The following is a 17,005-nucleotide window of genomic DNA, read 5'->3' as shown; positions in this document are numbered from 1 at the left end:
ATATGGTGCTTGATGCTCCGTCGCAGGATGCAACCCAGCCACTTAAAGTTTTGGATAAAGGCAAACAATATGTTTCCGGTTTGGATTCCCGTGACAATGACTGGGTAGATGTACGTGCCAAAAAAGGTAAAAGGTTTGATGCTGGTGGCGGATACTGTGCCTAATGCTTCACAAGATTCCTTGCGTACTTATATGCGCAGGAAAGACATGTTGTCTTCAGAGCACACTACTCATGCTATGGTTTCTTCTGTTCCTCGCAATCAGCCCACTAGGAAAGTATATACGGATGGTCCGAAGGGCCCACCTGCTACGTTGGCTTTTGATGCTAGAGGTTACGTGATTACCCCATGGCATCGTCGTTATCCCCGTTCCATCCCCAAGACAATGGATACACCTGTCTACCTCTAAATCTGGTCCTCGGAACTCTTTTGCCGTGTCAGCTGATTTTTTGGATGAGGGAGTCCTTGACATTCTAGCAAAAAAGATTAAATCGAGGCAAGCTTTGCCTCGTTCCTGATTTTCTTTTTGAATACACATGAAGATAGCCACGTGGAATGTGCGAGGCATTTGTTCTCACAATAAGCAACATGCTATGTGGAGTTTATTGGATGAGAATCTGTGGGATATCTTGTGTGTTGTTGAGCACAAGAGTCACGGTGAAGCAGGAAAAGTTGTGGATTGCCATGGGTTTCGCTTGTTTTATGCAGGGACACATGCCATGCATTATTCTCGTGTGCTTATGATTATACATGAGAAATATCAACTTGTTCTTATTAAAAATGATATACATGGTCGTTTTGTGGTGATTGAAGTTCTATTTGAAGGAGAGATCTTATGGTTACTTGGACTCTATGCTCCAAATGACTCTTTATCCCGCCGGGATCTTTGGAATACTTTGCAGATCTCCTTGTCACTTAGCATACGGGGTTTTTTATGGGGGATTTTAATATGTGTGTTGATCCTTCATAGTCCACATCAGAGCATTCGGTGATGGACGCTCCGGTACACCCTTCTTCTACAAGGCTTACTTTTCATTCTGCGCAGTATACAACTACATGGTCGCGGTTGGACCGCATGTACATCATGCAGGATGATGCTTTTCTTCCTGAGATGCTGGAAATGAAAGTGTTGCAGCAATATGCCTTGTTGGACCATTTTCCTCTACAGCTTGAGATGCTTGCACAACCCATTGCACCTTTTAAGCAATTTCTGGATAGACTCCCTTTGCATTTCAACTCATCTTATTTGAAGCATTCAATCTTTCAGGGTTATATGCAGCAATTGATTGATAGATTTTTATTGGAGTTCTCCTCTAAGGGCAATGCTTCTTTTGAACGATTGCTCTCTAATGTGCAGCAGGTTGCTCGGCAGTATGGGATCCATCATGCCTCTCTTTGTTGGCGGCGTCAACAAGCAGCGGAGGAATTACTGGCTTTGGTTCGTCCTCTACTGGTGGAGACTCCAGATGATGTATTTCTACTGCCGTTGGCTATGCGTTTGGCTGATCTTATTAAAGAGTTTCAGTTGAAATCTTATCAACATGCCAAATTGCAAAATTTGACTGAGAATTTGCAAGATAGTGCTTGTCAGACTCGTAAGTTCTTTCGAGCTCTCCATGCATCGCCTGCTCGAGAGAATATGACTAGAATCCAGGATGCAGACGATCAAATGGTCATTGATCCTCAGACTATTGTGAATATGTGTAGGAATTATTTTCTAGACCTTCTTGGTTCTACTCCTTTACCTTCTGACCAAATTACTCATGCCCGCTCACTTTTCTATGATTTGGTCCGCAATCAGGTTCCGCATGACATGCAAACTACATTGGAGACAGATATTCGTGAGGAGGAGGTTATAGATGTTTTGTTACACTTGCCCAAGGATAAAAGTCCCGATTGGGATGGTCTCACCAATGAATTTTTTGAGGTTTTTGCTACCCGACTGGTAAAACCATTGACGGCTATGTTTCAGCAGGTTTGGGAAACGGGGTTCATGCCTTCCTCATGGAAAGAATGACTTATCAAACTGCTTCCAAAAGTTCCTTCGCCGTCTATGTTGAAACATTGGCGACCAATTTCTTTGATGGGTTTTATGTATAAAATCTTTTCCAAAGTGATGGCGAATCAACTCCATAAGCATCTTCCTGCCATTGTGCATCCTCTTCAATATTGTTTCATTAAGGGCCGAAACATTCTGCATAATTTCTTAAATGTGCAAATAGCTATTGACTATGCAAGGCACTCTAATCAAGAGGTGGTATTGATCCGATTTGACCTAGAAAAGGCTTTTGATTATTTAGACTGGTCTTTCATTGCAGAACTTATGTCTTTTATGGGCTTTGGTACTCGGATGTCTCGTTTGATCTACACCATTAGTGCTGCAGCTTCTTCGCGAGTTATGCTGAATGGTGGTGTTACCAAGCCATTTCTCCTTCCATGCTCTATGAGACAGGGTTTCCCTTTGAGTCCTCTTTTTTTTGCCATTGCGACTCATCCAGTTCTTTCGATGTTATCCCATATGGCAGCTTCTAATTAGTTGCCTGGATTGTCTCTTCCTTTTGGATAGTACTTCATTAGTCAATCCTTGGCTGATGACAGCTTTATGATATTGCGTGCGGACAAGGATAATCTTCGCAAAGCATTAGATGTTTGGACTCTCTTTGGTCATGCTTCTGGTCTTCATATCAATGCTTTCAAATCAACCATTCTCAGTTGCACGGAGTCAGATTCGCAGCAATTGGACTGGCAGAGAATGGTTGTTCCCCGTGGTTCCATTGTTAGGCATCTTGGGTACCCTTTGGGTGTTGATGTCCGGCCAAAGCAACTACTAGAGTGGATTTCACAAAAACTGGCAGCTAAGTTTCTGTATTGGAAGTCACAGGCGTGGCCCTTCCATGTTCGCCTCAAAGTGGCTCAGACAATTTTGTTGCCAATGCTCACATATTTCTTGCCATTGTTGCCTTGAACTACTACTACATTGAATGCTCTTACTCAGTACATTAGTTTCATGTTATGAAAGAAGGATTCCTTGCATGCAGGCATTTCATGGATTTCTTGGTCGCATGCATGTACCCCCAAACGCATGGGTGGTGGGGCTATTTTGGATGCTGAAACTCATATGTTGGCACTCTGTTAGTCTCTTTTTCGTGCCATGTGCTTGGATCATCACCCGTGGGTCTTTATAGCCCGTTATTTTCTTAAGGATCACGGGCTTGTACATGGTAATACCCAAATTCGGAGCTCCTGGTGGCATGTTCTTAATGCAGACTCTCGGTTTTCTAGTCCTTCATCATCCCTGCTTGCTCATCTGGTATGTTCCTGGAAATTGGTTCTCCAGAAGGCTCTGTGGCATCCTACGGAGGACCGCTTAGCTACTAACTCTTTTCAACTGGAATTGTTGGCAGCCTCGCGATTCCTTTCTTGGGAAGACAAACATAAGCTCAGACCAAAATTTAACCGCATGGCACGCTTGGGCTTGACTTCAATTGTAGATGCCACCCTTGCCAGTCGCAATGTGTTGATATCGTTTCGTACAGCCAGGAGGCTTTTCAGGATCCCTCGTGGATACGGTGATTTATGGGGACAGCTTTTAATGGTGCTCCAGAGCAGACAACCGTTTCCTGCCCTTGCTTCCGATCGTCCCTGGCAGGACTGGGACCTTGCAGGCCGGCTGAATTATTTAGCATTGCAGTTGCTAGTTACCAATCACAAATGGCATTACACATGTCACATGCACATGATAATATCATGATTGTTCATTGATGTTGATAGTTATTACTTAGTAGTCACTTGTACTCAGTGCTCACTGGACTTTAGACAAATTATTCACATATACACTTACGTGTATCTTGATTTCACTTATGATGCATCTTGGCTCCACCGTTCTTGATATCAATCTTTAGATGATTCACAAGTCATAAATTATACTTTATTTTGTTGCTTAAAGTTTTAAAATTTGTATCTTAATTGTATTAAATTGTCTTAACCATTGAGTCTGCACTCATGACACATGTAACAAATCATGATTTCGATCATATACAATGAAGACTCAAAAGTTTTGTACAGAATTTGGGTACATGTTATTGTAGGATTAATATATTTACATATCCATGTAATAACATATTTATTTTAGTGTACAATCCAAAACGATGTTTTCCTGTTTCCAAAATTTGACCGAAACTCCAAAACTCCGGTTTTTCCCGTTTCTATTTCTCCCATTTCCAAAACTCCCCTGTACTATGAATATAAGAAAAGGAAGGTCAAGGATAAAGTAAGTTTTAGAATGCAAAATGGATGGAGGAGGATGATTTGGTAAAATCACCTCATTTGTTACAACTTTACTTTGATACTTTTCAGTTGGAGGCGAGTTCAATCCGAGCTGAGTCAAGCTCCGCAAAGCGCAAATATAGAGCATTACATGATACTCAAGAGAGAGATGTATGTGCTCATGTGTCTAGAGGCTGTTTAGAGATCTTTAAAATTCCATACATCTACTTCTATGATCAGCCTACTAGATACTTGTGTTTCTACAGTTATGCTTGGTTATTTACTAGCTATGTGAATACCATTATGATAGCTATGGATTTGTAGAATTGTGATTGGTTGTATACTAGTGTAGCAACTACCATCTTGCAAAATGTACATTGCCAATACATGGATGTTTTGCCACATGCATTGCATATTTTTCCTTTGAACTAGGACTAATGCTTTATGTGGATGTCTTCTTTCCTTTCATTTTGCTCTCTGTTACTTGCTACCTAAAAAAGGTACTACCTCCACCTTTTGTAGCTTCTGTTCCAAATTGTAAGGGTTACAGCTACTAATTCATTACTTTTGCCTTTGTCCACAAAATTAAAGACTGCAACAGCTTCATCTTCAATGTCCTTGCCAATACTAGGAAGCAACACTTTGGCTTTCAAATATGTATATTAGTAAAGTTCAAGCATCAAGTGATGACGATCCAACTTATAGAAGTTAGGGGAATGGCCTAAAAGTTTCTCACTCGAAGCAGCCCCAAATAGTAATGCCTAGAGCCTCCCCATTTCTTCCCATCTGCATCCTTGGTTAAACTGACATAAATCCCTTCTCCATCTTCCTCGGCAACCCTTAGATCCTTAAGGTGATCTCAAAGGTCCCTTCCTCATCAATCGAAACATGGTTTCACTGTCCATGTATGAAACTCTTTCTCCATTAATTTGGTAACACTATCAATAACCAGTTTTCAACATTGCAACAAAGAGGATTTTACCAATCTTTGATTTGTTCTACAAGAGGGCAGTGTCTACCCTTTACAAATGATATTTAGAGTTAATGCAAACCTATCAAACAAGATAGAAAACCCTAGTCAAATAGACAGCAAGAATGGCCCATTTTTTGGACAGCTAAATGTCCAACCTTTGCTATTCCAGATGTTTCCAACATTTTCCTCATCAATTACTGGGCTTTTTAATTATAAATGAAGCTCATTCATTATGTTGCAAAATTTAATTCTCTGCTTTCAACAAATATCATATTCAATGGTGCAAGCTGCCATACAGCATTGACTTGCTAAAGATCCTCCTGTGCGATGGCTTCCACAATCTTAAGATTTGAATCCTCAGTGACTGTCACAGTCTGCAGCAACAGATTTAGTTTCAAGGCAGTTCAAGTGCGCTTCTTGATTGAGTGCTTACATAAGGGGAAAAAAAATCATGATGAATATGTCGTGAACTTGATAGTTGCACTTAAATAAACTAGCTGAGGTAATTAGTCACAGGCAATAAGCACATGATTAAGCACTAGTGATAGTGAGATTCGACAGTACTTGTACTTGGATAAACTAGCTCTGGTGGGAAGTAGTGATGAGTTCAAGAACTAAAAATACCTTTGACGCAAAGAGAGATGTGTTCCATTATTCATAGATGCCTTGTATATAGACAAAGATACAAGGTACCTGAAGACTTCAAGAAACTCAACCCATTAATTTCCTTGAATGACTTTTTGGCTGCTATAGGATGACCCAACATCTTGATTTAATGACCTCATTCATGACCTTGAGTGCCATTTTACATATTAATTGATCCCTTCAACCTTGGGAGTCCTCTTCAGTATGTTCCAATTCAAAATACTTGAACAGTAACGAGCATTGAAGCAAGTGAACCATTTCATCAGTGCTATCGTAGTCCTTTAGTCTATGTTCTTGTACAAAATATTTGAGCTATAATGTGCATTTGAGCAACATTTCATCAGTTTTATCATGGATTTACTCTACCAAAAGCACCTGCAAGTAGGGAAAGAAACCCATCCAAAGGGCAGGTGTAGATGCTTCCAAGAGGAAGGTATGATTGCCCCTATATCAGCCACCATGTGGCATATATTTCAGCTGCTAGAAGCTGGTGAACTTGGTCTTGTAGAGATAGCTGACCAAATGTATGAAAACTCGCTCAGAAGAAAATTAGATAATGCAAACCCAAGCCATTTTAGCCCAAGCAAGCTGTCATATCCCCACTCTGTATCAGGCACTTTACTGCCATAACAGTTTTAAGCAAATCTCTATACCACTTCACCACTGTCAGCCACAATCATGCATTACTTGTAAATTTGTTCAAAATGAAAACTCTTAAAAGAGGTCAAACATAATAACAGTAAGAAACAATACTGATAAAATGTTTTGCATAGCTGACCTCTTAACGTTGATTGCCAAGATCACTTGGGAGCTATGCCAAGGAGAGGAAAGTAAGAGAGTAGTCTTATCCAATAACCATGGAGATGTGATCAAACTTTGGCAATATAACCCAGGTAAATCTCCAGCTGGCTTTATGGCTGATACCTAGCAATATTATCACGTGCATTTACCTAGCAATAAAAATTTATTTCAAATAGGCAGAAGCCACTATATGTTTGTCATAACATGTCCACGTACCACCTCTCTAATGGTCAGTCCTGAAGTCTCAGCTTCACTAACTGGCCACTGTAGAACATGAAGAGAGTTTGTCGCATTGTGTAGTCCAGTTCTAACAGCTTGGTGGGCCGATAGAAATAACAGAATATCTCCATCTGGGCTGCATTTAAAGAAGTCTGAAAATCAAATGATGGTTGTTCCAAAAACAAGATCTATTTAATCTTTCACAAATAAACAGCAATAATTTCATGTGACACAGCAGACATTGATATGCTTCAGAAAAATCTTAACAAGGGCTATCCTTCTGATAAACATGTAGAATAAGCTTGCCATATTAAAACACAATAGAATTTGCTGAACCTGCAAAACTTATGACTAGGAGAGCAATGAGCCACTACTTTCAGACTAGAAACGCAGAAATCCCCATGATTCTACTTCCTACAATAACATCATAAACCTTATCATTTCAAGGTCGTCGAGGTTCTCCTCCAATAAATGCCATTATAACCTATATGATGCTTAGTCTTACGAGTCACAATTTCAACTCACACTGGAATGATATTCTACATGCATTGACTAAAGAAAGGACAAAGGCATAGGCTTCAACCTGTATGCTGCCAGCATGCATATTCTACTGGTCAAAGTAAAAGACAAAGGCCAGTTCTTGTGCCTCATGACCAAGTTGTGAGTTCCTTGGCATCATCTATTCCCTCGGGCTAGCTTCTTGGCAAATACCAATAGCTTGTGCTACATGCAGAACGCCAAAGGAAACACAGAAGCATTTCAGAGAGCTCAAAGAGACAGAGGCATTGCTTATGGGACTGCCCCATGGACAATGAAGAGTGAGGGAGAGCCCTCAGGTGTTTTAAATGGTACAATTGAGACTATGATAATGACTGGGAGAGCAGTCGCTTGAGTCTTTAACAGAGGCTTGGCATGCAGCTATGAGGATTCCCACACCAGACTTCTCACAGATAGTGTGGACTGTGTGAGGATGAGGGAGCTAACAAAATGCACAGAATAATGACCTCCTTGATTCCAAATGAATGATCAAATGAATGGAATGAAAATGAACATATATACACATGCTCAAGGAGTGGTGATGAAATGGGCCAACTGCAGTAGTGCTAGCAGGTGTTATGTATTTCATTCTTTTCTACATTTCACATTCTATTTCTGAGATTTGGTCTAAGCCAAATGGCTGTGTTTTCTGCTTTGTTTCATCTTCATGTGAAGGCTCACATCCTGGTGGTGTCACAGCCAGCAAATCAATATCCTTTCACAGGACTCCCTTGCACACTTCAAGATACAACACGATGGAACATCAAAGCAATCACGTGGATCCCCAAGAGGGGCAGCCCTCTCCCTCCCATTGCCTTCTCTTCCCCTTCCTTCAGAGACGTCTATTCATCCTCCCCCTTACGGCACCCTCCATTCAAGTCCCTATCCTCTCCCTTATGGCACCCTCAATTGAACTGCCCATGCTTCTCGACCTATACCCAAAAGCTGACTGGAGCAGACTTTTCGGTTTGAAAGTACAAAGCCAAGGCCATCCTCGCCATATTTGACCTTTGGGTGTTTGTCACTACTCCCATTCCCTGACCCACTATGGATCTAATCACATGTAAACTTACAGATCAAATGGCTCTAGAGCCCACTTAATGCTTTTGCTCATTCTTTCTTCTTCTTGAACTGCACTAAAATGGTTCTTGTGCATATACAACATATCTGTGATGCCTCTAAGATCAGGATCAGGTTGTGGAAGCTTTATGCATCAGATGACCCTACAAATGCAATTGAGATATGTTTATGTCTCAAAGTACCCGACGTGAAAGATCGCATCAACAAGATGTAAGAGATTTGGGATGCATTCACATCCCTTGGGAAAATTGTACATCCTTGGACATCCAAATGGGCATTCGTAGCATTGATCACAATGGTCATAAAGTGACCTAGTGAAAATGCACTAGAGGGACTTTAGGCTTCGGGCAGCCAAGTCCTATTTATAGGACTAAAGGCATTGTTGTGCAGTTCATTTTTTGATCGCCACTCATGGACTTAAGGTCTGTGGTCGTGCAACTGGTATGGGACACGCTCTTGGGATATGGTCTCAATACCCTCCTGGCTCCCAAGCTCCAGGGTGAGCTCATTTGGCTCTATGGCTAGGGGGTGACCTGATGTCCACTCCCTTTATGTTCTGTGTTCTAGGTAGGGCATGTGTCATGTCTCATGTGCAGATTGGATCTTAGCAAGATGTCTCATTGCCATGATGGGACTACATGGCACACTCAAGGGTTGACCATGTAACCCAACATGTGGACCACAATAAATCCCATGTGGGTGCTCAATTAGGTCTTGGCTTTGATTGAGTATTAATGGATAAGGCATTTTCTAAATATACCCTTTTTTTTAAAAAAAAATTGCAAGTGTGGCTAATTATATTACTTCAAAAAAGACCCTGAATACAAGGAAGTGCTCATGCTCAACAGACTAGCTCGAGCTGATGCAAAGACACAGAAATATCAGATGTACAAGCCTCTCACGGCAGTCTAGGGGGGATGGGGGCAAGAAGTCATGGAAAGGGGGGGGGGGACGCGGGGGGGGTGTGTATCCCCATCTGGGGCTGCCTGCCAGCATCATGAAAAACAGGTCCTGGCCGCCCCAAGTGTGCATTAAATGACAACGGAGCTCTTGACGAGCCCTAGACTCGCCCTGCACCTAGTTCCATCAGTCGCGGAGGGAGTGGATGATGGAGGTCCAAAGCTCTGCTAGGGTCACTTGTACTGAAAGTCTCTCTCTGCCAAAAGCCTCCTGACACCGCGCCTTCCAAATATGCCATCTAGTAAGACTCCCTATGATCTCCCATACCTCAGAGCGGTCTACTATGGGCTCCACTACTTGGTAGATGGGTAGAGCCACCAAACCGACCATTGCGCACGACCCTGCCTCAATAATGAATATCGTGTCCTACATCCCAGCCTCATACAAAAGATGATGGCCCTAGCTGACTGCCAACCAGCAAAAAGCTCCCCATGAGATACATCCAAGGTTGGGTGCTATACGGCAGAGGATGCGGCATCCTCCTCTCCACACAAGCTACGCCGTCTCACACAACCAAAGGCAATCCTTTTGGGTTTCCAGAGGCTACTGTGTGCAACACTTACAACCTCCCTCCTTCTGCATCTGGCCTAGCCAACTTCCCACCACCAAGCCTCCATGTGCCACCACCCATAAGAAATACAATACCCTCCTCGGCCTCCAGCTATCCCATAAGCGGCGCCAGAAATTCCCTCAGAAAGCCTCCATGATGTCGTGCTCCGCCCAGTGCTTGCTACATGACGGCGCCCAATCCATGTCCTGCATTAATACACGTCTACCAATCCTGGCTGTATACTGCAGGAACCTCGGTGGCTTCTTGGCGACCGCAAAGGCCGGCCATAGCCGCTCTCCCGAATCCCACTCCACCTCATCAAGTGGCCTGCCCTCCCAAATCCAAAGAAGCAGCTCCTTGAGCTCCGCCCAGAAGACATAACGGTCCAGTCACCATATGTCTTCCCCTGATGGCAAACCACCCGAACCCTCCTCCATGAAAGGATAGCTATCCCCTCGTCCTGCTACCCCCCCCCTGCATGGTGAAGAAGGTCTCATGTGGAGCACCGCCCACTCTACCTACCACCTGTAGGGGGATACCTGCTAGTGAAAACCTAGCGGCCCATACCTCCTCGGGCCCTACCGGCTCTCGCATCGGGGAAGCAAGCCACTCCTAAGGTATTGCTGCATCTATCTCCCTTCTCCTCAACTCAACTTCTCTTTAGCATCCTGATACTCACTGCAGCACCTCCTCGTCCACCATCCTGTACACCTCCTGCCATATCCTGATGGTACGAGCCACATTGGCCTCCCAACCTGCCCACTGGATGTGGGGGCCCTTGCCAATCTGTGCCCCATCCCAATCTCTAACTTGGGGGTTCCAAATCACAACCTGAAGGTCTATCTCCTCCTAGTAGCATGGGGGGCTCTCGATTAGGGAGAGCCTCCACTCACCACCGAGCCTTGGTCTACAATCCCAAAGACCCTCCTACAATAGGGCCTTCAAAGTCTGCCCTCCTAGTGTGAGGACGCGGACTACTAGCTTGCCCAAGTGGACCATACTCTAATACTTTGGGTCTATGATCCCAAGCCCTCCCTCTGACCGATGCTGAATGATGGTCGCCCACACCACCTTGGCCTGGGAATCCCTAGAACTGTCTGACCTGAACCAAAGAAAGTTTCGCACTAGGCGGCGAAGCTAAACTACGCAGGATAAGGAGAAGCACCAACATGAGGCAATGTACCAAGCCTTCACTAGGAGGACCTAGTTAACTACCAGGGCTCAGCCTACTCAGGAGAGGCGAGCATTATTCCAATAGGTCAGCTTCCTCCAAATAGAGTCAAGGATTGGGAGAAGCTGCTGGGCGAGAGTGATGTCGAATCCCACCTAGAACCCTAGGTAACAGACGGTGCTCTCTGCTCACCCATCTAAATCCCAAGTGGACGCCCAACTCCGTGCTAGTGTCCAGGTCTATAAGGAATCCAACTTACAGAACACCTCAAGAGCCAGTCACACTCTTTCCAGCATTAACTCATTGTCCTCTATGTAGAGTGTTGTATCATCTGCATACTCTAAGTCTAACAACTCCATCTCCTCTCTCACTGGAAGTCGGAGGCCACGTAACCCGCTCACATGTGACCTAAAAAGTGAGGCATTGCCTCTACAAAGAGTAAGAACAGGTACGGGGCTATGGGGCAGCCCTGCCGAACCAATCTCTCCATTCGAAACTCCTCCCCTCGCCTACCACCTATGAGGATCCTACTAGTAGCCGATCTGTAAAGTGCGGAGACCCCACGGATCCATGCATGGGGGAAGCCCAACCTCAACATGGTGCCCTCTAGGAAATTCCAATCCACCCTTTCATAGGCTTTCTCGAAGTCCACTATAGTACTGCCAGTCCTTTCCCACTGTGTTGAGCCCACTCAGTCGCCTCAAAGAAGGTGAATACATTGTCTAGGATGCTCCTATCCTAGACAAAGCCTGACTGTGTGTCATGAATGATGTCTAGAAGCATAGGGCGGAGTTCCCTACCAATCATCTTTGCCAGTGCCTTATAGGCCACTGACAATAAGGTGATCGGTCTCCACTAGGAAAGCTCCAACCGGTCTCCCTCTTTCGGGAGAAGACTAATGAGGCCTGCCGAAAGACTCCCTGGCATCTATCCTGAAGTGAAAATCTCCTGGAAGGCCATTAGTGAGGGATCCTTCACCACCTCCCAATAGGTAGCGAAGGCGGCCTTAGAAAGGCCATCCTCTCCCATGCATTTCTGCCCATCCTGTGTGTCGAAAGCCTCCTCTAATTCCTTCTTTGTCAAGGGGTCTAGGAGGGAGTGTCCCATCTCCTCTATAACGAGGGATGGGATGTGATCCCAAACCTGTTGTTTGCATCGCTCTCCTTTGGCTGAGTTTTTCTCCTGCTGGAAAAGGCGTCTGTAGTAGTCGGTCGCAATCCCATCACCTCGTCTAGGCTAGAGCAAGTCTCCCATATTGATCCTGAAGGCTGCATAACTGCTCTCCTGAGGTACGAGGCTGATGTGCCTGGAAAAACTCCCTGCACATCGTGTCTCCCTTCCGCGCCCAGAAGTTGTTGAGGTGAGGAATGAGAACTCCGAGCGCCTATCGGGGATCGTTGCTCGTGCGCGCACCTCCTGTGCATGGAGGGTAGGATCCCCTGGTGACTCCTGTAATAATCTCTGTGTGGCTGCAAGGACCCGCCACAGTGCTCTCTCCTCCTCCCAATTCTTTTGCCTGGCCTGTATTGTTGCATCCTGGCAGATACTGCTCAACTCAGCTATGACCTCTGCAACCTCCTCTGCGATACTATCCCTCCTGCCCCCCTCCCTGGTCCAAATCTGCTCAATCTGTCTCTTCACCTCCTCCCCCCTATAGATCACGTCAGGGATTCGACACGATCGTGCGTCTAGGGCTTGAAAGATTACAATGGGATCAAAGAGGGTGGATGTGGAGGGATCCATTTCTTGATAGGCCATGTAATATGGGCTTCTTTGGTTACACTACTAGGCTTGCGAGGAGGATTCAAATGAGCACACACCACAACCACCAACCACCTATTGGCACAAAGAGGGCATCTCAAACCAGTTCTTATCTAATTTTTGAAGATGGCTACAAGACAACTTTAGGCCTAGGAAGATCTCTCTCTCCCTATGGCTTTGAACTCATAGGAGCTTAGCGGTTGGACTTGGCTTCAATACAACATGGACCGAGCGGTATGCATGAGTTGCAAGAAGACACAAAGATATTGCCTATGGAATTGCCCTAAAGCTTACAAGGTACAAAGAGAAGCCCTCAAGATGATATTCCATAGCACAACAAAGACCATAGTGACAACCTGGGGTGGTGTAGCTTGGGTCACAAAGGACCAACATGTGGCTATGAGGTGTTCTAGGGAGTCTCTCCTCATCATTAGACAACATCTGAGTAATATTCCCACTCCACATTACTCAGAAACAAAGTGGATCACCAATACCGGAGCGGCTATCTCTTGTGAAGAAACAACTAGGGTTTGCACTGAGGAAATACAATGTGTATGGATCACAACAGAAATACAAAGACACAGATAGTGACGTGCAAAACTCAAACCCTGAATGCAAAACGAAAAACGCAAAACGCAAATACACAAACACAAATAGAGAGAGAATGAGAACTCTGAAGTAAATGAATCAATGTAGTAAATGAATGTAAGAGTATATAGAATGCTCAAGGGCTGAGAAGTGAGTGTCGAAGTGTGACATCCACCGAAGACAGCTCCCGAGTGTTGTAACCACCAATCGGAGTGTGTTGGAGGGTGCAGAAAGCCAAAATGTAAATCACTCTAAGTAGAAAAATGCCTTGCGACAAAAGTGGCGATGCAAAAGGATGTCGGCGATGGCTGAAATTGCCAAACCACAGCAGAAGAGGTATTGATTGGGGCTAGTGATGGCTCTTTGGAGGGCCAAGCACAGCAATGAAGGAAGCACCAAGAATAGCAAGTGGCAACAGGAAGGGTGGTTGCGAAAGGCTGGAGCAGCAAACAAAGTGTTGGCAGAAGTCACAAAGGATATTAAGGTACTAGTATTTGAAAGCCACACGAGAGCAAGATAACCCAAATATTTGCAATTGGTTTCCCTAATATAGTTAATATTTGGCACATGATCAAGTCTTGTCCCCTTACTTGAAAGTGGAGTCTACCCTAATTACTATCCCTTGCCTTCCAAGCTCTGCACAAGAGGCCAACGTGACTTGGGATTGGATCTCGAGGCCCGCATACTAGTCTACGGGCGGAATCTTGGATGAGTAATCCCTGAGGATTGCTGGATAGCCTTTGGGCGGATTATGGATTGCCTTTCAGGCGGATTATGGATTAGCCTATGGGCTAGACTTTATGGATGTATTCCAAAGATGAATGGGAACATAACTATTTTTAGATGTGGATGAACCCTCGCAAATTAGGGTTTCACGAAAACTCTCCCAAACTGAGCACTGATTTAGTGTTTTTCATTAAATAAGCATGTTTTGGGGCTGTTTAAGAGGCATTTCTTAGCTCAACACTCACTCTCATGCCCAAAATAGGGCTAGAAAGCAAGGCTAACCCAGGCTTACCCAAGGCACCCCACCCCAAAGCAACCAAGGCATTGGACAAAGGGTGCATGGTGGCTACCCAGTGGCCTACCAAGACTACAAAGGCGATGGATATCTTACCAAGGGAGTTCATGTAATCACCCCAAAGAGAACGAGGCATTGGACAAAGGGTGCTCATCCGTTGCCTAGTGGCCTAGTAGATCTTGCAAAGGTGGATAGAAGCACAATGAATTATGTGGTTTTTTTTTGTTTAATAAATAAATATAAAGATGTTTGAAGAGATGGTTGGCGATCGATTAATTGTATGATATGGAAGAATGAGAAGGGATGGTGAGATCCAACCCATAATAAAATAGACAAGCTACCCACTCACTCGAGGTATTAATGAAAAGGAAAAGGGTGATGAAAAAGTGGTGGTGTGGTGTAAGAAATTCCGGTGGAGACAACTTCGCCCAAGACTGCTCTACACGATGAGATGCATAGTATGCTACATGCTCAGAATGCTCATGTAACAAGTGTCACTTGGACAATGTCCCTTGTGGAGAAATTGTATACTTATCCAAGCGCCCTTTACAAAGGTAATGAAATCATGCAATGCAAAGGAGCAAGTACAATGGCGGGGGGAAGGCCGATGTCAAAGACAAGTGCCGAAACCTAGAGAATACCAAGAAGGGTAGCAACACCCTCTCAACCATGGATGTCTATGCCAAAAGAGAAAGAGGAGCCAGATGTCAGTCTTCTTGTGGTGCCAACAACCATAATGTGGAGAAGCACCCCAACTCCAAGAACAAGATAAAAGTCGCTACCATGATAGCATCAAGAGAGATGTTGCACGATCCACCTCGAGACGGAAAGCCTCCACACTGGTAGATGAGCAAAATTCCTAGGATACTGAAACAATGAATGAAACAGTGTGTATCTGAAGTCTCCAGCCCATGCAAGTTCAATGCAAACCTACATGTTCGACACTAAAACAAAACTCTGCAAAAGAGATTATGACCTACAAGTACAGAGGTTAGTAGTGAGATGCTCCCAAAAAAAAAAAAAAAAAAAAAAACTGAAATGAAAAGCTAGTTGAATGAACAATGCAATGATGCAAATGTGTGTGTGTGTGTAAGCAAAACACTTAAGAAGAAAAATCTAAGAACAAAATCCTATGGGCCCAACTCAATAGCCTAAGAATCTAAGAGTTCGAAGATGGAGTAAATCTCACGATGTCACCAGCATCGCATACGCCCACAAGCAAGGCTCTACCAATGAAACGATGGACAAGGTAGTGAGGTAGTCCTAGATGGAGGTAAATGTGAACTGGATACATAAAGTGCAATGGGATCGGTACTAGCAAATTAATCAGCTAATCCATCAAGAGTCGTGAAAGCTATATGCTGCTGAGGCTGTCCACATGCCACGTCTAGTAGCCACTAGGGCAGATGGAGCAGATGGTGCAACAATAGGCGGCGTATTCCCACTAGACTAGCCAGCCGTCACAAAAACCTGCAGTTGTTTCTAGGTGGAAGACCCTAGGCCTTAGTATGACACTCCTCATCCATATGCCCCACCTCTATCAATGTGTGCAAAACCTATTTTTCTTAGGGAGTTATTGCCAAATGGATTTCATTTCTTTGGTGTCATCTAAGGAAGAGACATCGCCCTTTGATTGGCTTGCCTTTGCATCCAGCAAGTTCTTGCCATTGTTGGTTTTCCCTCCCGAAGAAGAGGCAGTCAATCCCCTCTGCTCAAAGTAAGGATATGATGGAAACTTTCTTGTGGACTTGATCATGTAGCCATAGTTTCCATGCGTTTCTGAAACGAGAGTTTCAAAAACTGGAAGAAACCAAGTTTCGGAGTTTCGGCCATTTGAAATTTTGGTGGAAACGGCGTTTCAGAGAAACCAATAAATTATGATTAAATATACATATATACACACATACTAAATATACTAGAGACTAGAGTCACTGGCGACTGAACAATCTTAACTTTTAGCATAAGAATCCAACTTCCAAGACCCATGATTTAAATTTCACAAATCACATTGCACAGCAATTTCACATAGTTATCAATTTCGCAAGCTGCAAATCACAAGATTGAAGAAATCTTAAATCACCCAAAATAACTTACAATATTTTGAAACAAAAGTGTAACATGCTAACATCATAACATCTGTCATCCAAGAATTATGATCAGAACTTAAAAGTTAAAAGTCAAGTTCATCATTCATGAGACTCATCACTCGTCACTCATGATAATACGAGTAGTCATCGGTGACAGATCATAATGCTAAGTAGATACATGATACATCAAGATTCATCATTCATCATTCAAATTTCAAAAGAACGCTACCTAGATTCTAGAATCTAGATACATCTAACATCAACAAAAGCCGATTTAAAGACTCAAGAGTCAAGACTACAAGCTATAGCAATGATCACATGATGTATCATGTGAGTCGTGACATGTC

General features: G+C 43.9%; 1 protein-coding gene across 2 annotated transcripts in view; it reads right to left on the bottom strand.

Annotated features, from left to right (window-relative positions):
• Positions 1-17,005, bottom strand: part of AARE (acylaminoacyl-peptidase-like protein) — a 168,545-nt gene that overhangs the window by 66,658 nt on the left and 84,882 nt on the right. For both annotated transcript variants that reach the window (XM_087678308.1, XM_087678302.1), the window contains exons 7-8: positions 6,901-7,039; positions 6,662-6,807 (exon numbers count right to left, since the gene is read on the bottom strand). In XM_087678308.1, the coding sequence (XP_087534434.1) occupies positions 6,662-6,807; positions 6,901-7,039 (285 nt within the window). The remainder of the gene's footprint in view (positions 1-6,661; positions 6,808-6,900; positions 7,040-17,005) is intronic.

The sequence above is a fragment of the Lygodium microphyllum genome, chromosome 1 (genome assembly GCF_053477565.2).
Source record: "Lygodium microphyllum isolate KBCC chromosome 1, Lygodium_microphyllum_v1.1.10, whole genome shotgun sequence".
In the NCBI taxonomy this organism is placed as follows: Eukaryota; Viridiplantae; Streptophyta; class Polypodiopsida; order Schizaeales; family Lygodiaceae; genus Lygodium; species Lygodium microphyllum.
Note: the sequence above shows the minus strand (reverse complement) of the source record. Positions and strands in the feature narration are given on the sequence as shown.